The following is a 22,537-nucleotide window of genomic DNA, read 5'->3' as shown; positions in this document are numbered from 1 at the left end:
ATAGCTAACAAAAAGAAAACAAAGAAGATTCAGCAGATCCACTTATATATACAGGAATGCATTGTCACCCCCCCCAGTGAAGCTGGTGTGTCAAGCTGTGAGTTCAGAACCACCACTGCAACAGGCTTGTGTGCTGTGAGTACTGGGTGCCACCAGCTAGCTCCTCTTGAAACCAGGAGACACGAATAGTTTCTACATCAAGTAGAACATCCTTCCAGACCACACTCTTTGTCATTTGTTGTTTATTTTTTTTTTTTTTCAGAGGACAGAAGTTCTGGTAATGCCAGTCCTATACCCAAATTTGTTACTTGCTAAAACCCCCATCCAAAGCCTACTGAAGATGGTGAAAACCTTCTTTTAATGAGTTTTTAGTGGGTTCTCTATCAAGTGCTGTGTGTGCTTTGATACATGCAGGAGAAAGTACACATGAACACAGTTTAATCATTTAAAATTACTATGGATCTTCAAAGACTCTCATTTTCTGTGGTATAAAATTCAAAAAGTGCTTGTGGTGAAACTCATTTCTTGCCATAGGTTTATTGCTGATTACACGTAAAAGAAACGTTTCATTAAAAACGTTTTTCTGGCTCTCTGGAGAAAAAGTCATATTACTAGAAAACTAAAAGCAAAGGATTTGATGTCATAGGTTTTGACCAACTTCAACTAAAAATCTAAATAAATAAGCAGGAGATCTAATGCTGAAACTGGAGGGAGCAGAGCTCCAGAAAACTGTAGCATCAACAGGTATCCCCCAAGTCTTCCCAGATCACATTTCATCTATATACTGGATAATACCTTTTAAACACATTATAAAAATATTATGCAGTGAAATAAAAACCATGCCATGAAATAAGAGGGTAGGATTCTTAGTTTACTTGAAATTTGATAGCAAGTGTGTGTCAAGGGAGAGTAGGAAATGAAGACGGTTTTGTCATCAGTGTCAGAAAGGGTATATGAGGGTAAGGATTCTCTGTTGCTTGGTAGAATAAAGGAGTCATTATGGATCAGAAGAAGAACAACTGTTAACAACTAGGCTAATGCAGGGACAGGGAGGGTTACAAAAACAGAGGGACAATTCTAAACGTTGTTTTGAAATGCAAGTGGGTTCAGGTGGACTATTGGGATTAGGTGAAGACCTGAGTAAAGCACAAGCACTTTGGAGGTAGCAGAATACATTTGAGGCCAGACTGGTGTTTCAGACATACTGTGTGAGAAGACAAAATGCTGTGGCACGTATAATTACGAGCAATCAGAAAGAACGTGTAAGCCATTCAGTGTAGAATACTGTCAGAGAACTGAGAAGAAATGAACATTCTCCACTTAAGGTTCAACCTAGTGACATTCCTTGCCAGTAAGGTGAAACCTTTAGGGCCCCTATATTTTGAATGTCGTTTTATGTACTGTGTGGGAAATTAGACCTCAGTCTTTGTGAGAACTGATAAGATGCCCTATCTCACTTGCAAGTATTACGGAATATTTCCAGAAGCATTTTAAAATTCAATTTTAAGTGGAAATACCTCAAGCACTTTCACAAGACATTACGGAACCACCAAAATGTTAGTCAGTCTCATCTAGCCTTTCAGAACAATGCTATTATCTCAACATCAGTGTTTTTATTACGATACCTCTGTTAGAAATGTTGCCTAAACATTAGTGCTACTAATATTCTGAATTTAATTCTAAGTAGAAATACAGGGCTTCCCAATTTGCTTTTGAACTATGCAGCAGTTATCTGTCTTGTCACAACATGAATCCCTTTTGGGTAAAAGCTATTGATTTGAAGGTTAAAATCATCTTGCTAGGCCCTAATGTAATTTGTTGGAAGTTGGCCTTGGGAAACTTTCTGACACAGACTACATATGCTCTTCATTGGTTATTCATTGAGCAATGATGTCTGAAAGGCTGAGTTCTTCACCTCCCTGATCATTATTAGTTTTGGCATTTCTTAGCAGGCAGTGCCATGTCAGTTCTTTGCAACTCAAGTTTTACATTAGCAACCTATGGTTTACAGCACCGAGACGATGCGCTCTGCTAACATGGACAACATTATATGCGGTTACTTCTGGAGCAAACATGCAAGGCTACACCCATGTACAGAATTCATTAGTAAGCCCGCAAATATTGTCAATATGGCAGAAAGTCCTCTCTGTTTTAATACAGCGAAATGAGGTGCACAGGATATAGCTTAGGCAGGGCTAAATGAGAACTCCCTGACCTCATTAAGGAACTCGTAGGTCTACTACAGAAATAATTCAACAGGAAAGCTTTGGCAGAGGTAACGACAAGTGTGGCCACTGGTCTGCCGATCAAATGGGAGTGGGCAAAGAGGAGACTGCTTTTGTATTCTCAGAGATGTACGATACCATTACCCCAATCTTCCCGTGCCTCAAGACACATTTTCACAGGCTGTCAAACATAAAATCGTATCAGAATAATTTTCTTTAGCAGCTTTTAATCAGTTGAACAAAATATCTGATTCTGCCAAAAACATAGGCAGGGAATAGCAGCGAGCTCACTTGACACTTCATCTTGCTCAGCAATATTCTCAAAAAAACCCTACTATGCTCTGAAGGTCTGCAGTAGTTTTTACTAACGCACACAATTGTTATTCACTTTGATGGTGACTTCTTGGAAACGGGGTATAGCAAACCATGATCAGGTGTGGAACTGAGAAGAGCTAAAATTCAGAAAATTTTGAAATAATAAATCTATTCTTAGCTGTATCTTGACACAAATCTTGATTTAATATATGTGAGGAATCCACCAGTGATTACAGAACTCTGGATGACATCTATAAATTTAAGTTGAAATTATATTGCCGTTCGACATTATTTGGAGGAATTTGAAACTTTTCCAAAAGTCTGAGTTCAAAATATATTATGTTTGAAGTAAGCCCTGTACGCAGAAATATTCTGACAAATTAAATATATCTGAGGCAAGATGGAGCACTCTCAGCAGCTTGGGAATTGGCCAGGAGCACTGACTCATGTTATTTTCAAGTAGAAGTGAGCTGAGTTTTGGGGATGGGCTAGCTTAGGAAATATCACCAGATGTGGATGTAGGTTCACATTTGTACGGTTTAGGACATAGAGACCAGATATTCCTTAAGGCAGTGTTCACTATAACTGAGTCCCAGCAGTACTGATTGCACCTTGTAGTCTCATTTGCTTATTGCTGCCTTCTTGTAGGAGCCTGAAGTGTGCATTCAAGGAGTTTTGGGGTTGTTCTAGGAAACATGACCATTGGCAATTTGACTGAAAGAAAGCAAGGGCTAGATGATGAGGACTTGGTTTAGGAGATGGTTAGCGGACAAAGACTTGTTGGAAAGTGCATTTTAAAGCTTCTGGCACTGGCATGATTTTTGTTCCCTTTCTCAAAATGTTAGTTAAATGCAATAATTTACATTTAAAGCACTTGTTAGTTCTCTTTTGTTTTCATTGCGGTCAAAAAATCCACACTCTGTGACCCTTTTTTTGCTAACAACAGTTTATGAAAATAAAATAAAAAAAAAATCAATCAATCAAAAAGAAAGGACCTTGGAATAAAGTGTAATAAAGCAAAACCCGTGGCTGAGATTTTCCAGTGTTTAAGGTGAGATCTGATCTGCAATGAAACAAACTCATGGGAGACTCCTATGTTTGTTTTCATATAAAATGAATTGGATGCAAATTCATTACTGTTAATAGACTGAATTTCACTGACAGTTTGTCCCAGGGGCATTGAATTTACTAAGTATTTTAAATCATCCTGATAGTTAATTATTCAGCAAATGAGAACGCTTTAAAGACTTTATCATATAAAATGACTTTAATAATTTATGCTTATGGGGCATTCCAAAGGTAACCGTAGGACTGCTCTCAAGGAGGGGAAGACTGTGTGCCTGCACCCTTGTAACAGAGCTGCAGTAACACATCTATTACCTCTGATAGGCTACTATCACACTTGGAATCAACTCAGGTTTCTTCCCTATCCCTCTCTTTGTGTCTGTAACATTGTTCAAGGCTCTCAGTAAACTTGAAAATAGCCTACCTTCAGAAATCTAGTAATAGTGTGCAAGGAATTAAAGACACTGCTTAAGGTTTATTTTTTCTGGATTAAGGCAATTTTTCAAGACTAATAAACTAAGAGAATAGATAACAATCAGAGACAACTCTTTGTTATCTTAGTTATGTTAGGTGCAGAGGACAGCTCTCTACAAATAAGAGAAGAGAAAGCAAGGAAGATGCAATTGTACAATTTAAAGAGCACCTGGTAACAGATGACCTAAACAAATGTCGTTTTTGGCAATTCTAGTGGTCAAAGAGCTTGCTCAAAGGCACAGCTGTGGTGCAAAAAAATGCTGGAGGAGACTTAGGTTTGAAAACGAAAGATCTGAAGAAAAGCATTCAGGACAGGCACTGCTTGATTTCTGTTCTGCTGGAAAGGGAAGGAGGTGATACTGTACTGCATAACCTTGAAAGTCAGGGATTTGTATCTACATATATAGAAACAGCCACATAAACTCACATACCACATCTCTGCATTTCCACATATTTGAATGGTATTTGATTTTACGCTCTGGGTGAACTCTTGGATGTACAGGTCTAATTTTTCAGTCCTAAAAGAATCCTATGTTATTCAAAATCTTGAAGTTATTCTTACTCCTTCTGAGTTCCAGTCATATTCTGCTTTCTTAGCATGAGGCAAGGACAGAAGCCCAGTGATTTTTTCTAATATTCAAAGATGTATCAGGGTAGGCAAAACAGCACCGTGCATATTTTATACAAACATTTTGTGTTCTTTTTTTTTTTTTTTTCCTCTCTGTCTACTTTCTCTCCGCAGGACATCAGCTTTCTAGACTCTTGCAGACACTTGCTGCTTGGTTTGTGTTGCAGGCCTGAATAATCAGAACAATCTACATATTTGTACACATCTCTTCATGAAAATTCAAAGGAAACACAAGGAGAAAATGAATGAGTTGCAAGTTCCCCTGGCTGAAAAGTTGTTTGTGTTTGAGCTGTTAGTCTAATCCCACAATTTTTGCATCAATACACCTTATGGAACTGCAAGAATCCCACTGAGTGCAAAGCAGTTACTTTAAAGCCAGGGTCTGAGCTTATGTTATTTACATCAGTAAAAGTTTCCTCCAAATGCTTCCAGTGTAATCATGATGTTACTCCAGTTATTAGGACTGTATATATGAGCAAATAGGTGAATGAGATTGCCATACCTGGCCTTTAACATCAGCATGAACAAAGATTTTCCAGTTCAGTTCCTTACCTGAGGGGAATCTGAGTTCAGTTTGTACAGCCTGAACTTTTATAAAGAGATATAGTATGCTAATCTTTTTTTTTTTTTTTTTTTTTCTTTTTCTGTAGCTATTGCATTGACACAATCCTCACGTGGTTACTGAAAGGCAAAGCTGTCATTTTTATAAGCTTCCCTCTTCAGTTACGAACAAAAATACCGTGTCGCTTTCAAAGAAAACAATACAATTGAACCAATAACCCCCAACAAATATAACACAGTGTTGTACAGGACAAGTATTGATTGAAACAAAAAGGGCTTTTTAAACGCCATTAATTCTTACCAATTCCAGTAGTTATTGATTCTGCATCAATGTCATTAGCCTTTTTCTTTGCCACTTCAGCTAGTGCCAATTCACCCTTATCTAGTGCAAGGTAATGGATGTCCTTTGGAAATAAAAGAAAAATAAAAGATTAATCTAAAATGAATCTCATAGGTGTAACAAAAGAGAATTTAAAAGAAAGAGGTTCTTTTATTATTTAGATCACAAACACAGATGGAACCGATGAACCTAGCATTACGTTTTAATTCTCTCCCAATGCACATTTATTATCTTACTTGTGCTGTTAATACAGCATTTCTCGTTAACAATGAATAAAGCACTGACCAATCACGCCCCGATAAAAGTGAAGCTGTTGACTCAGCATATGAATGAAACCAATCTGTATGCTTTAAAGGAAATTTTGGTTGGCACAACAAGAATTAAAAGAGGGTTGCTAGAAGGAGGGTCTCAGTAGCCAAAACTAAAATACTGGAACTCTTCCGACTCACAGCCCCCAGGTTAAGTTTTAATGGTTCCCCCCAGTACATGAGTTTTTCAGTAAAGCTATTTGAGGACTAATTTTTGTTTGGAGGTTGTCACGATACACTTAGTGTCCTTTGAGTAAGACGTGGTTGTCCTTGTGCTGATATTGAACATAATACGAACAACGATGCTTTCTCGAACGTTTTAACCTCGACACAGGTGACATGATTCCTGAGTCACTCCTGGGTCTCCCAACCACAAATACACAAGGGGCTTTCCAAAAATGTTGTTGTCTAGCATGAATAGTTGCCAATACTCTGGGTCTAATCCTTAATCTAGGGATAAAAATCAGAGGGCTACAGCAGGGTTTATCATTACATGCTGAACTGCAAGTCTTTTTATTGTGTTTTAACCTTTGAGGTAAAAATCACCTGTATTACATGCAGTACAATTTGCGGAGAATATTTTCCTGCTGATAAATTACAATCTCACTGCCCTTGGGTTCTGGTCCTTTGAAATGTGAAGAAAAAAGTTTCATCCATTCATCTCATTAATGAAGACATAATTAAACCCCTTCTCCTTCGGCATCACAGCCACAGACTGTTCTGTGCATGAATTGGGATAGATGAAGTAAGAAGGACAGCCAAGAACATCTGAAAAGTTTTTTTTCCCCCCACTTCTTCGTTGAAGATGGCAATCAGTATCCAAAGATTTAAGTTATTCCTGGCCATTGTTCTGCACGCTATCCACATGCAGGAATTTAAAGGGAAAAGAAGTACTTGCTGGAAACATTGACCCCTACATACCATAAAAGCAACTATATTCTCACTAATGCAGAAGATTTCAAGTGAAACTATCCTTCTCAGTGTGAGTTTACTGACACTTTTATCAACATGAGGAAAACTCTTGGAGAAAAAAGTGACCTTACTCCAGAAGGAGAAGACAGACAGAAAAATGAGAGCAATAGTGGCAGAGAGCAGAAAAAGATGTCACCTGTATTCTCCCCTCATTTAATTAAGAAAAAAAAATAAGAAGAAGAAGCAAACAGAATGCTAGGGAAACTGAGACTGATTACACGGGAAAACACAGTACTGACTTGCAGGATCCTGACAGTCCAAAGCAGACAGCAACATTTTCTAATTACAAACACAGGTGTGACTTAAAAAATGTGCAAGTGTCTTGGGGCGAAGTAATGACTTACGAACTTGTTGCGAACTCTGTACTTCCTCTCTTTGTAGGTCTAACATGGTTGTCAGAGAAAAGGGCCTGAGTAGCAAGGTATGATTTCTATGAAGATTAAACAGTAGATATTGTCAGCTTATTTAGATAACAATAGAAAACCTAAGGGCTCTCCAACAAGTCTGAGCTTACAAAGATTTGAATGTATAGGCAGATTATGTTCACCTATTTAAAATGTATTCTGACAATGATTAATGTCTCTCTTTTTGTAGTTTAAACTAAGCTATTGTATATTTCAATGCATTTTTAAATAACAAACTTGGGGAGGTGATGGAAACAATTGCAGAAAATGACAAAGTGCTTTCAGTGAAAATGTGCACACCTTGTGTTTCAAAACATCTGATACTCAGATCTTGGTCTTGGCTATGTTCTCTGTTTTGAAGACGTTACATATCCCTCACTAACTAATGGGGGCTTTGCAAGAAACAGAGATGTAGCAGGCAGTGGCTTTCTGTGTGGTTCCTCAAGTTTCTGCCATAAAGAATTAAAAAAAAAAAAAAAAAAAAAAGAAAGAAAAAGAAAAAAAAAAGACTTTATCTCTAAATGAGCTTTAAAAAGAAAAAAAAATATATATATATATATAAAAAGAAATATATATATATATTTTTTTAAAATAAAAACTACTAGTTAGACAATTTTGGATCAAATTTAGGTGGTCCTCACTCAAATTAGCCAGCAAAATGGAATTTTATAAGAATTTATAACAACCAGAAGATAAATAAAAAAAAAAAAAAAGAAAAAGGAAAAACACTGCATTACAGGGTGCCTTAAAGAATAACAGGAAAATTTAAAGAATTAAATTAGCTGAATATTACAGATTTTTTCATGCACTTATCTAAGAATTTATCAGGCCAAATATTGTGTCCCTCCCCAAAACAATGGTGATAATAAACACAATTTTCAGGTGCTTATCAGGAGTTTGCTGAAAGGCTGTATTTTATCATTTAACAGTTTGATTACTTTTTGGACTACTTCCTTTTTACCCTCATCTTTGTGACTCACAGAGCTGGCCCTAGGTGAACAGAAGTCATTTGAAACATCGATGCACATTTGTCTATAGGATATTTCTGGGCAAAATTCCAACATTTCTTCGAAACACGCACTTTCCTCATCAGTGTATCACCCAAGATCTGACACTTTTATTAAAGTGTCTTTTCCTTGCATTTTTGCTACCTTTGGTACGTGGGATGGCCTTTTGAATTTTCAGCAGCTGAGAGCTGGAGCATACTACAAAAGGATTTAAAGCTAACAACCTTTCTACTGCTTGATCTTTTCTGTCACAGATTGGATCAGTCACTGTCCAATAAATGTAGCTGTTGTTCATGATATTATGTCCTTTTCAGTTTTATTTTTTTATTGAACTTTGTAGGAGATGATAATAATTGAGGGACTTAGATGTGACGTGAGGGTAAAGCTTATGGGGAGACACAGCAGTGCCCGTGTGTCTTGTTATGGCATCATACCAGTGACGCTATAGCTACAGGAGTAATTTTTAAGCCTTTTTGTTTCTTTTTTATTTTTATGAAGTAAATTAGGCCCGAGACAGCACTCCCTCATACTTCTTTGCATTCTCAAAACAAGTATCAAGAAGGCTGCAGAGCTCTGTTTTGTGAAAACAACTTTGTCTCGGGATAATTTCTCCAAGATACAGGACATTTCCTTAGATTCAAAGTGTGGATCCTCTCCAGTCTCTGTTATATCTGCTGTTCTCTATCCTTTCTTTGTTTTTGATCCTTCTCTGTTTCCCTTAATAAATAACTTTTTTTTTTTTTTTTTTTTTTTTTTTCTCTCATTTTCCTTATGTCATCAGATATCTTCCTTAGCCTACTATTTCTTCTTGAAATCCCATTAAATTAACTGGGAATAAGGTGGCGTCACTCCTAGTGCCAGCTGAGGTTTTATAAACGGATTTGGTTGGTGTGTAAAATGACAGTACAAATAATTGACCTATATATTAGTTATTCGTACTCCACGTAATTATAAATACTTTAAATATAGGTAAAGTCAAGGTGTATGTTATTAATTGCATTTTGACCTATATAAACAATATATACAAATTATTCAGTGTTAAGCAGAAGTGAAGGATGCACAAATCTTGCTATGCAATATTATTATTATTATAGTACCTAGAAGGACTATAAGTTTTTAGGGAGAAGGATTACTTAATTTTTACACTGTATTTAGTGCAATAAAGGCCAATTCCCTGGAAATTACTGTGGCACAAATAAATACTTTTTTACGAGCTGTGCACCTTTAAACTTCTTGAGTCCTGTACTTAGTAGTCCTGCAGCAGTGCCTTTGTTAGTTAATTGTAAAGTTTGTTCATTAGCACCTCACTTAGGTGATGAATTAGCAAAAGGACATTTCCCCAGAGGAGGGAGAGAGTCGACAGAGGGTTTGAAGAGGCAGGCATGGGTGCTGCTCGTTGCATAAACTGCAGGAAACTATGAGGAATCTCAAAGGTAATGCAAGGAAAACAAGGATAACGTGGAACTGGTTTTCATCTCACAATAATGTAAGTCAGGAGGAACTAAATGGGCATTTATATTTATGTTTGTTTAAGAGCACTGGTGAGATGGGATGGGGAGAGGAGGTGCTGAGAGAAGAAAGGGAAAATGAAGAGATGTCAGAAAGGATTAAGCCAATTTCTCTGTTAGCCTTGAGCCTCCTCTAGAAGAGAGATGGAGAAACTTTTGGTTCAGAGGAGGACACATTAGCACTTTGGAGTCACGTGTTGGCAGGCCCTCTCCCATGCTAGCAGCTTTGCACCCACCTCCTGACCCAATGCTGGTGTTCCCCACCTTGGGACAAAGGTGTTCCCTCAGTGCTGGCATCAGCAGAGGAAAGGAAAGAGAAAAAGATCATGCAGAAAATACTCTCAGCCCACATAAGAGAGGGCCCTTGAGATGGCTGGCCAAATGCTGGGTCATTTGTTCTGCTAGAATGGCTGTCATTACTCTGGGAGGATTTATTATCTGAAGAGTGGGAGAGCCCTCCGACAGAAAGATGTATCCTGCTGCTGACAGCTTACAGTCTGAAATTTATAAATGGCTGCAGTGCTCGTCTTGATTGGGTATAAAATTTGCATTGAAAAAGTTACATTTAATAAAAAGCGGAATAAAAAGAGAAAAGGAAAAGGCTGAGCTAAAGGGATGAAAAATCAAGGAGAGTAAATATAAAACATGTAATGAATTTCCTAAAAGTCTGACATTTCCATCACTTTTGTTTGATGCATACTTAGAAAAGTTTATCGCAGTATTCACATCTTTCTAATTAGATGGAACAAGCCAGATGATTAGAGCCGTGAAAAAAACATCAAAAGGTTCACACAACTTTTTATATAATTAGAAGGGAATTTTCATAACCCATAAAAGCAGGATTTAATTGTGTAATTTAACATACAATTTAAATATCAAGATCAAACTAGCAGGGCAAGTGACTTAATGGGATAAATGATATTAACATCTAGTGTCAAAGCTTAATTTAAACAACAGAATGTCTTCATTATGCAAAAGAGTCAAGCAAAGCAATCGTTCAAAGGGCCTTTTTTTAAACAAGCCCCTTTTCTATTGTTTCTTTGAAAACAATGAAATCAGCTGTGGAGCAGCAACATGCTGAGAGACTAGGAAAGCATGATTGGCTTTGTCCATCTGACCTCACTGTGACATTGTGGTGCAAGATCTTATAAAACAAGAGCCTCCTGCAGAGCTCACACAGAGGACCTTTTAAGAGCTGGTTAATTTTACTTTTGTAGCTAATTAAATGGGAGGGGGCAGAGAGTGCATGAAATGTAAAAACTCTTGGGTTGATGCTGCTGAGCTTTGTTGTTTTAAAAGTACCTGTAGAAGCGTTCATAATTTGTCACTTTTCACAAAACCCTAAGAGACAAACTAAGAGCATTCAGGATCCCCAGGATATGGCCAGCTCTTGTGTCCTGGACTCAGCAGTTGTACTTCTTAAAGGAACGGATTAGAAACGTATAAGCTTATTAGAGTGAAAGATGACATTCACCCACATCAGGACAGATGAAGAAGGTGAAAGTTCAAAAACATATACATTAATTCCTCAAAAATAAAGAGTAGCCTTTCGGCCATGCTAGGGAAGATGTCAATGACTCTAAAACTACTCAGTTCCCATTGACAAATTTTATGATGGCAAGGGGCAAACCAGGTAAAATAATTCTGTCTTCAGTATGTGTCTAAGACTGCAAACGACACAGATCCTTTTAAATGTGCACAAAAGCTGACAACTAACATCCTGACAACAGAAAGGACTCACCATAAACAGGTCCCGAGCACCTATGTCAACAGCCAGCAGAAATGCTTTCTCAAATCTCTGATACCTGCAAGAAAAAGAAATATGTCACTTGCTGAGGGCAATGCAAGAGCTGCATCAAAGTTTGTTAATGGACAGAGGAAGTTCTTCAGTTCTCATCAAAAGTGATGCCAAAGCTTTACTGGGGAAAATCAATATACTCATACTGGGATTGCAGAACGATAAGGTACCACAGTGACTGCCATTAACCCTCTTCATCAGTATCTCCTAGAGATGCAGCAGAGTAGGAATGCAGCACTGTGAACATAGAACTTCCCCTTTCCTATTAACCCAGGAGGGTTTTATCGTGTCATACTGAGACACATCAAATGATTTATCACATCATTTTGGTGGGTTGAAGGCTCACTAGACAACAGCTCCTTCCATTTCTGACAGAGACCGCTACCTTTTTCCTACCCAGAGACCACTCATTATCTCCTGGCAATTAGAGCAAACACCTACATGGGATGGAGATACTGTTGAAGGCTGTATATATCCTCTTACATGCAATCTTTAGAATACCTACTGAAGCAGGAGAAAAAAACCACCCATCAGGAACTTTCTGACAATGTATACAGCATTGCACTGAGCCAACATCTCTATTATACTAGATGTACATAACTACTCTATGACAACCACTCAATACTTGGAGAAAGTGATTCTAGTTGTATGCATCTTCTCCTACCACATATTTTAAATAGTTTTAAAATCCCCAGAAAAAATGGATTTGGTGAGATTAATTTTGGATTTGGGAAACAACACAACACCCTTGTCTTATTTCAGTTGCAAAGCAAATGATTGATTCTACGTAGAATGATTTCTATATTTTCCTGTTACTGGTAACGTTTTCCCTTTTCTCCTGTTCAAAGTTTCATAAATAAATCAGCTGTAGACTCTTGAAGTCTGGAAAGGAGATGGCTCCTGTACCTCAACGGGGAAAAAGCATCATTGTAATTTCTCAGTGTTAGGAAGTGTTATTGTCAGACAGCATCATACAGATGCCAGTGCTTACACAGTTCTGCACCTTGCAGATACCTTAGGAAATGCTGTAGCTCTTCCTAAGGCTGCTGTAGCTCTTCCTAAGGCCAGTGTGAATGCAGAGGAGACACGGGAATCCTTCCCCTTGTTAGGTGAATGAGTTTTATATGATGTACCATACTGTGATTCCCATTTCTTCCCAAAGCTTAAGCAGTTTTCTGCCTCCTCTTGCTACCACGGCCGTATTGCTCTCTTCTCTTCCACCACACATTTGGAGTGATCCAGCAGGTCATCAGAGACAGTCGCTGAGGACTTCTCAAGGAGCAGCATTCATGACAAGAAGGCCTAATATGTTAGCTTAAGCAGAAAAGGAAATGCTCTTTCCAGGTGAGGTTCCTAAGACCTGGAGTGGGGAGTCCTTTCCTCCCTAAAGCTAATCTCCCTGCTGTGTGCTAATTTGCAGCCCTCCTCACAAAACCTGTTTAAGGGAGGGGAAGAGATGAAGTAAGGTTAACCTCTTGATCGCTGGGGAACGAGCAGCGCCCCGTTGTTTTATCATGCACATCTATGTTTCTGAAGCTTTTCAATATGCTTTCTGTGAAGGATTTTCCATTAAAATGCATTGTGTTGCAATGCTGCTTCTGAAGCTTTGCTTTAATTAAGACAAATAAGTACATGTTAAAATATGTGTATCTTGAATAGCTATCATGTTTATCTTCTTCTGGCACATTTTTCTTCTCAATTATGGATTAAATATACATTCTTAGTACTTAGAGGCGAAATTGGAAACCAAACAGAAACAGACGAACAGACTTTATGAGCAGCTAAAAAAAAAAATCTGCATCATGATTTGTTTTTTCCAAAGTTAGAACTATACAGACTATTTGAATGATACTTGCTTTAGCAAAGCCAAAATGATTGTCACCAAAAAACTGTGAAGTAACTTTTTCTTTTGATTGCCCTGCAGAATGGAATCATGGACCAAAAGCTGTCAGTTCTTTGCTGTTTCACAAAGGTTTCATCTTTTTTTCCTTTAATCGACACATATACTTTTGTCTCATTATGGCTCTTATTCATAAAACTGTGAAGTTGGCTCGTTATTTTCAGAGTTACACTGAAGGTGACAAAGAAAAAAATACTACTCAAGAAATGCTCTTCACTAACCAACACAGCTGCAAATAGCAACCCCAGATACTTCATAAATTATTCCATATAATCCATATTATACATGGAATTGCTTTACAATAAGGAGGAAGTTTCAAACAAGGGTAACAAGTTTGCATTGCCTAGGCAAACAGTATTAAATAAGTCAAGAATGTCCGGTGTTTTGAAAAAATTAATTAGAAAAAAATTGCTATTTTGAGTTTTTTTGGCATAGAAGTTGTGTTGCTTTTATTCTACGGGAATAATTAGAGAGAGTCCTGTACAGCAGGAGAGAACTAATAACAAACTAATAACACCTCTTTTCCTAACACGTTTTGTCATGGGAAGCCTTATTGCTATTGCTCGCACACTTCACTTACAGTTTATCAGCTCCTCAAACCAAAAAATCCCCACATCAAAATACTATCCCTTTTGTTCCTGTGCTACAAATACAAGGTAAAATATCTGCTTTCTGAAATGGCACCTACAGGGTACTGGTCGTGAAGTGAATGTCCTTCCCCCCTCTCCTCCACCTTGTTACTTACTGCTTGCTTCACAATAACTCCAGCAATCAAGACTTATATGTCTCTTGAAAAAGAGAGATAAGGAAATCTGCCTGTAAACCATGAAGTTCAGCCACTTGTTTGGTCAAAGTGATAGCCAACATAAATATGACCTTCAAGATTAAAACCCTCAAACTGCGATTAACTATACAGGTCAGATAGGAAAACATTTCTCTGTGAGCTGTTGAGCACATACAATATTAAGTTTAAATTCCTATAAAATAAAATAATACCGTTAGTAGACACTAGTATGTGATATACCTTTCCTACAAAACTCTAAAAAGACGGCTATTAGTGCATCTATTTTATGGACAAGGAAACAAAGGGGAAATGTGAGTGATATAACAAGAATAATTCAGGTTAAAATAGTCAACACAGGGAAGAGCCCTGACTTGCCTTCTGGTGGAGTGGCAGACCTGCTGCCTACTTGCATTTGGAGAATGTGATTAACTGAAAAGATGCCGGGAAAGCCACAAATATTTATTTTTTTTAATTAAATATATTTTTTAATTAAAAAAAAATATATTAATTTATCATTGACTTCAGATAGTCTATTTTTGATTCTCACCAGCATAATTAAAAATAATAATAATAAAAAATGTCACGGGTTTCCTCTTATCCTATAAATGTTGAGAGATAAGGTGATTTGAAACACCATAGATCAAAATCACGTGCACAGATTGGGACCTGGGGTGAAGGGAAAAGATGCCTATTGAGTTTTTATAAGAAGTTCTGCAAATATATCCAAAAGCTGAATTTTGTCAACTGTATTCCACAGCACTGAGATTGAATGTGATCACTTAGAGATACAGTTTTCAAGCCCAAAACAGTCAACCTAAAAAATATTTATCCACAATATTAAAGAGCCTAATAAGAAGGCCAGGAGCAAGAAAAAAAAAATCATTTGAAGGGAGGAGGAAGGGAAGAGAGAGAGAGCTCATGCAAGCAAGAGAGAAATACAGTGCAGGAAAGATGGAAACATTTCTTTAGGGACTAGTTACAACCAACAAGCCTTCTTAGACATGCCCATCGACCATGTAAGCATATTCCATGTGCTATGCTGATAAAGGAGGGTTGCAGCAGTTTTTTTTCCTTGTCTTCAATAAGGGTACACAACATTTAGAAAATAATCTGCAGGGGAAGAGCTGTGGCACAAATAACATTTATAAGGCAATCCTTTTTAATGGAAGGAATTTCAGAGTCCTCCTCATCTCACAGTCCAATCAAGGGTGATATGCATTCAAAAAGTGAATATTAAATATGCACAGAGCAAACAGAACAGGAAAAAAATGAATATTGAAATAATTTACATGCAATCAAACTACACTGAAATTAAGTTTTAATTGTTCAGTATTCTGTGATGCATATGCAGATTTTAAAGTATTCAGAATATCAATCAAGTGTTTACTTACATCAAGCAATTGTATTTAAGCATACAAAACAGATGATGAAAATATGTTCAATCAGCTACAGCTCCCAACATTTACCGCAGGGTTTACATGATCACTTTTAATTCAGTTATTTCATTTAATATTTCAATTTAATAGCTCATTCTTTCATTCAATTTCTAGGCATCTTGCCCATTTCTTAAACACAATAATAATAATTATTCATAAAAGGAGCTGTTTCCCATAAGTTCTCATATCAGCAATTTTTGGAACAGAAATGGTTTTCATGCCTTTTTTTCCCCCTTAAAAATGTTGTTATTATCTGATTTTTTTTTCCCTTTTAAATTAGACAATATTAAAATAAAGAATGATGTCTGTAAAATGACTCTGGACCCCATTTCAATGGAATTCTGAGCCAGAATAATTAGAGATTATCAGGTTAAAGAATGTAAAAAGTGTGTGGCTAGGTTGCTACATGGTTTATTTTAAATAGGGATGGCTTGGTTTCCAACCAATTGTTGAATATAAGGAAAATGATTTAGAGTCATATCTGTATTTTAGAATACCTCTTAAAATCCCTTTTAAAAACAAAACAAAACAAAACAGGTTTAGATGGTGTAACTTCAATGCATTCTTACTATTACAACCCTCAAATTCTATTGACCTTCAAGCAAATAATTTAAAGTCAAATTTCAGTAAACTCTGAAGACACAAATTGCTATGTAACTTTTTATCTATAAAATATAGTATTTGTCAAAGACGTATATCCTTCATTTTATAGTGAATGTTGTAATTCTGACACTCTACTTGGGGTTGCTGGAGAGGAATAAATATATTAAGATCTTAATTTAAAAACAAACAAACAAACAAACAAAAGCAAACAAAACCAAACCACCACACTTTAAACAAAAGACAACCAAAAACGGATCCAATTTTACCCACAGGACTTCAGCAGAACACCCTATTTTAAATTAGATAGTTGCAGAGAAAATGAGACCACTGAATGCAGCTCAACACAGGAATGCTCCAAAGAACCTATCTTTTCCTCTCCCACCAAACTGTGAGTTTGTATTTCAGAATCTTATGATCTGGGGGACTCAGTCCCTTCATTTTTGTATTTACTTGGTATTCTGATATTATTTATTTGGATAATGTACTATCTCAAAAATAGACAAAAATAGACTATTCCCAATACCACTAAGTTCCTTTGGCAAAGATCAATTAATTGCTGGATATTAGTTAACTGCAGCTAGATTATTATTTCTTGTTGTTCAACACCATAGTATGTGCAAACATAATGAAAGCTTCCTGTGAGACAACCAGAAATTGAAACCATGACTGTTTTTTAAAAGAAACTATACTGTTAGCAGCAGAGACTACTTTTAGATAGCTTCTTATGATTCCTCCTATATAGGGCTCAACACAGGAACTCTACTTGTTCCCTATGTGCTCTGCCTAAATATGCTCCAGATAATATACTGTCCTTCCCCAGCAGGGTATACTGAGCTCCCTCCCTCCCAATGATGGTTTGGGCAAGAATCAGTGCAGACTGGTTTTATGCAGTGCATTTGTTGAATGGCAGAATGTATATCTGTTGAACTTTAGCTTAGCCTTTTGGGATGGAGATCATTAACTCTATCTTATTTAATGCTAACTGGCTGCTGATATGCTCAAAACTGGTAGGCATTTGCTTACTGCTGAAACTTCTATCCTCTGTAAGGCTTGGTTGAGATTCGTCAATGATTTTTAAAGTTACTGGGGAACTAATGGAAGAATCAATGGAGGCATTTGTTATTTATGACCTCTGAGATGCTAGTGGTACTCTTTTGCCAGCCTCATGCTATTATGCTTCTTTTTTTTTTGGATTATGAGCTTTGTAGGAAAGGATACATAAGCCTCAGAGTGGGGTCCACAACCCTGTTGCCTTCTAAGATACTCTAGTACTGACAAAGGAAAAGTGCTGCAGAGCCCACCAAAAGGGCAATGGAGAAACAGCCAGGTCCATATGTATGAGAGCCAAAGGCATAATCTTCTAAATTGTATTGTGGACATTGAATCTCTGAAGGTTGTCCAGGTATAATCTATATATCCCTTTAGGCCCAAATTTACCAAACCATTAATGCATAGGTTTACAACCTATAATTTTCTATGGATCCTAAATATAGGCATGTTAAGTGAAGTATTGGATTTGGGACCTGGGTGACTTGTTTAAAAAAAATCCCTTATGGAGCCCTTTAGAGGTTATACATGAACATGTCTCAAGTGAAAATTCATGAATAACTGAGAAAAATTTAAATGGACACAAATATTTTAAGCTTTTCTCTGTCACTTAAACCATACTGTCAAATTAGGTATCTCTGAACTTAAGGAAGTACACCTGTAACTTTATAGATTGTTGGGTGTAAACCCGAATGCCCTTCACATCAAAGGGTACCCTCTGGTATGAAGCAAGGAAACAAACAAACAAACCAAATTAAAAAAAATAGGAGGAAAGAGAAAGTTAATAAGGAGAGCCAGACAGTATGACTCCCTGGCCAGGGAAAACCCTGGAGGGCTGTAACAGGCTGTGGATCTTGAAGACATTCCCAACCTGAAAAAAAATAAAAATAAAAAAAATCTTACCATGTGATCCCTATCTTGTAGGATTCAGCCCTAGGAAACCTAAATGTGTTCTTGTGTGAAATGGTTCAGATGACTCTGTTAAGCATAGACACTTCTCAGAACAGACTTCAATGATTAAAGAAAAGCTGTTCAGGCATTTTTGAGTCAGATTCTCAAGTGAACCATGGTAATTTAGTAAGAAGGCAGCACTGAAAATTTTAAAATACATATTTAGTAAGAAAAAGTCAAGACGTACAAAATATTCTAGAAAATGCAGTAGTTTTAGCTACAGAAAGAAAAGCTACAACATTTATTTCTTGCCCCTGGCTCAATTAATTACAAAAGAGCAGTAGTTTAAAACTATAGAAGTGTCCCTTGTCTAAACCAAAGAAATATTAGCTAACAGATTCTGTTTCTGTGAACATTTATGCCATACACTTCTCATTTGATGTTGGTCAGTCACGTGAGCCTGGGTTTTTGCAGATGGGACTAACCACTTAAGAGGATGACTGTTGGGAGAAACAGCAATGTTTTACTACATGTAGCATAATTCCTTCATGTCTGTCAAGTGCGCTGAGATTTTCAATACCAGTTGCTATAGAAGTCTGAAGAACAGCAATTTATTACTATTATACATTGTTAATATATAAATTGAAACTCTGGTGGTTTCTTTCTGTTTCAAATATATTCAGTTTTTTCTCTTCTTGTAATGTGTACTTCCTTTGAATTTCCCACACTCTGTATTTCTTTTTTCATACTCATTTTCCTTCATGAGAAAATATTTTGTTGCCATAGCAGTATTTCCCTACATAGCAATTTTATCATAGATGTTTTCCTTCGGATTCCTCTAAACTGCAACTAACACCAACCCAGACAGCCCCTGCCCCCAAACCTCTCCATTCCCCCAACTTCTTACTGCTAAGAAACTTCTTAACAGCCTGTATTTATCTTTAAATACAGACACACTCCAACATACTCTTCCAAACTACTCTGGGCTAAAAACAGATGTTAATTAAAAATGCCGATAGGAGTCAACGACACCTGTTGTTTCACATTTATTTTACCCAACCCTGTCTGTTAAATCTTTATTGCATTAATTCTCTTCTTGCTTTTCTTCTATTCCAGCTTTATCCCTCTCACGCTGGTGATCATGTAAACTTAACTGTATGTCTTGAAAGCTGTATTTTATTGAGCAAACATATCAGCATGTCTACACACTAAAGACAGCTCTATAACAGAGGCCCAGTATCATCACTATGGTTAAGGATGAGTTGCTGCCTCTCTTATAAATCCCTATTGTATACATGTGATATCTCTGCAATTTCAAACTGGGGCAGATGGAAATTTGGTATTAAATTTAAGATAAACAGACTCTTTTCCTCCTTGACTTTCCATGAAGTATAGGGCCAATTTTCCCTCATGCCTGACGTTGGATAAAATGCAGTTTTTTAGTGCTAAGACTTCTCAGAGAATATATATTAGCTCAATATTTTCTAAAAACTGGCTGCCTGAAGATAAACATCTAATCACAAAATCATGGTGCAGGGCCAAATTTTGAATCAGTTTTTGAATTATATTTCCATTACAGTACACTTACACTGTTTAGGTTTGTCAATAGCAAGCTTCTTTGTTCATATTAAAATAATGCAGTGATAATGCCCATACAATCTCCACACATAACAATTCCATTACAGCAAACAGTCTCTAGAAGTTTTGTCAGGTGAATTTTGGCACATTTTGGGGGGAACAAATACAAAACTAATGAGTGCTTTATGCTTTTGCTGCAGGTTATCACATGTAAGAACGTCAAATGTATGAATGGCTGTTTGCTCAGACCAAAGGTACATCTAACCTAACATTTTACCAATAGCTAGGCACCTAGGAAGGGATATAACAATAGGGCAAGCATATGGTGATGCTTTCCTAGGTAGTCTCCTAGTCTCCAACAATTTGTGGTTGAGGGATTTGCTGAGCCAGAGGTGGTTTCTGTGCTGGTATTCCTCAGTGAATTTCTCTTCCCTCAGTCTTCCCTTTGAACTCATATACAATTCTATCATCCACAACATCCTGTGGTAAGAAGCTTCATATTTTAATTATATGCTATGCAAAGAATCACTTTATTTTGAACCTGCCACGTGCTAGCTTTGCTTGATGACCCCTAGCTTTTCTATTAGAAGAAGCAACAAACAGTCATTTACTGTCCTCTTTCTCCCTAACACACATGATTTAATAGATCTCTATCTCAGTTGCCTCTTCTATAGGTTGAGGAGTTCTACTCTACTTAGTCATTCCTTTCACTAAAGCTGTTTCATGCCTTTAATCATCCCAGCTGTCCTTCATAAAGCTTTTTGAGTACTACTATACCCTTTTACAGATCATGGGACTCCAAAACACACAAAATTCACAGTTCAGGTGAACTGAACTTTGTTGTTTTGTTTTCTGCTCCTTTTCTAACAATTCCTGGCATTCAATGTATTTTTGTATTTGTGCTGAGCACTGAACTGACTACCAGTTATACGACCCAATTCTTCTTCCTGAATAATTACGAGCTCAGACTCCACCATTTTATACATGAAGTTGAGTCACACCCTGCCACCTGCTTCACTTTGGATTTACTTACATTGAACTTTATTATCAGTTTTGACATTATGTCACTGAGTCCTGTGAAGTTCTTTTGCTGTTCTTCACAGAAGGTCTTTATCTTTACTCATCTGAATGATTTAGTGTCATTAGCAAATGCTGGCACCTCACTATTTTCTCTTTTTCCACATTACTTACGAATATACATGTAGATCTACTGTAGTTACAATTTGGTGACCTCCACTCAGTGAGACAACTGATCTTTCACTGTTTCTTACCTTCTAAAAAAATTATCTGCAAAAGGGGATCTTCCCTCTTATCCTATGGCACCTTAGTTTCTTTAAGACATTTTGCTGAGATACCTTCCAAAAACGTCTTCTGTGGTCGAACTTTCCTCAATAGCAGCAGGATATCCTTTACTGACCATAACTACTGATATCAAAGAATCCAGAGTTTTATGAGACATGATTTGACAATACTGCTGACTCTTCCTGGGTACATGTTTATATGTTCATCATCTTATTAAAATATTAGTTTCTACTAATTTGACTGGTACAGAGGCTAGACTTACAGGACTATAGTTCTTTAGGTCTCTCCAGAATATATTTTAAAAACAGATAATATTTCCCATATTCTTGTCTTTAGTTGCTAACTTCATTTGAAATAAGAGGCTATACACCACAGTATATAGCTAAGCCATTTTATGCTTGACAGTCCTTAGAAATTCTCAATCTAGTGTTGTTCATATATTATTGCTCATCTACCTAGATTGTAACCCATTTTACTGATATTTCAACACTTAACAGTGCAAACTAAGAAGTGCCCCCATCCTCTCCTATCCAGGTCAACTAGACAAAAGGGGATTTCTTACGAGGTCTTTTATGTCTATCTGATTTTTGTGTCTTTCTATAAACCTTTCTTCAAATATGTTTGCTAGTCAGAAACCATATTTGAGCACCTAAGATCTTTCTGTTAACTGGACAGTAATAATGGGATATAGGAACTAGCCATTTACAGTGCAAATCATCCAATTTATCTTCAAACAGCTCATTTTTACATGGCTCATTTAAGCTAATCAGATATGTTCCCTTTATAGTTAATTGATAGGGATAGGCACTGACATTTGATTGTTCACACTTATCCTAGACATCTCCCTTCGATGGGATTACTCATCCTTTGGGCGCCCACATCCTTCTACTAACTGCGGAGGCAGCCCAGATGAATGTGTAGGACATCTAAATTCTACATTATTAAGTCAGGAAAGGTGAGGTGCAACCCCAAGACATTATATCCAGTTATTGGACAATTGACTACTGCTGACTTGTTCTAAATCTTACTTGTCACATACTTCCCTTAACAGGCTTTTCAGCTGTGAAGAACCACAAAAGGGAGCTCTGCATTTGAAGACAGGAAACCTAGGACTGCCTGACCAGTTAGCTCTTCCTGGGGGACACTGGATGGAAGAGGGAGAAAATTCAGAAAATTTAAGCTCTTTTAAGGAAGAAAACAGACTGTTTTTGTACATAACAAACAGATTACAGGTTGCCAAGTCCCGTTCTGTTCTGATCTGATGAATGGCGCTCATGACAGAACTGTCAGATGGCCCACACACAGGAAAGTGAGGTGTGATGATAGGGCTCAGGAAGATTCTGAAGATGAATGAAGGAAAAGTATCTTGGTAAAGAGATGTATTGGGTTTA

The 22,537-nt window shown here is 37.0% G+C and overlaps 1 protein-coding gene across 1 annotated transcript in view; it reads right to left on the bottom strand.

Moving 5' to 3' along the window:
• Positions 1 to 22,537, bottom strand: part of WDPCP (WD repeat containing planar cell polarity effector) — a gene marked incomplete at both ends in the record, with an annotated part of 99,227 nt that overhangs the window by 28,825 nt on the left and 47,865 nt on the right. The window contains 2 exons of the mRNA XM_084283393.1: positions 5,570 to 5,672; positions 11,549 to 11,612. Of these exons, the coding sequence (XP_084139519.1) occupies positions 5,570 to 5,672; positions 11,549 to 11,612 (167 nt within the window). The remainder of the gene's footprint in view (positions 1 to 5,569; positions 5,673 to 11,548; positions 11,613 to 22,537) is intronic.

The sequence above is a fragment of the Netta rufina genome (genome assembly GCF_964035555.1).
Source record: "Netta rufina genome assembly, chromosome: 3".
NCBI classification, from domain to species: Eukaryota; Metazoa; Chordata; class Aves; order Anseriformes; family Anatidae; genus Netta; species Netta rufina.
Note: the sequence above shows the minus strand (reverse complement) of the source record. Positions and strands in the feature narration are given on the sequence as shown.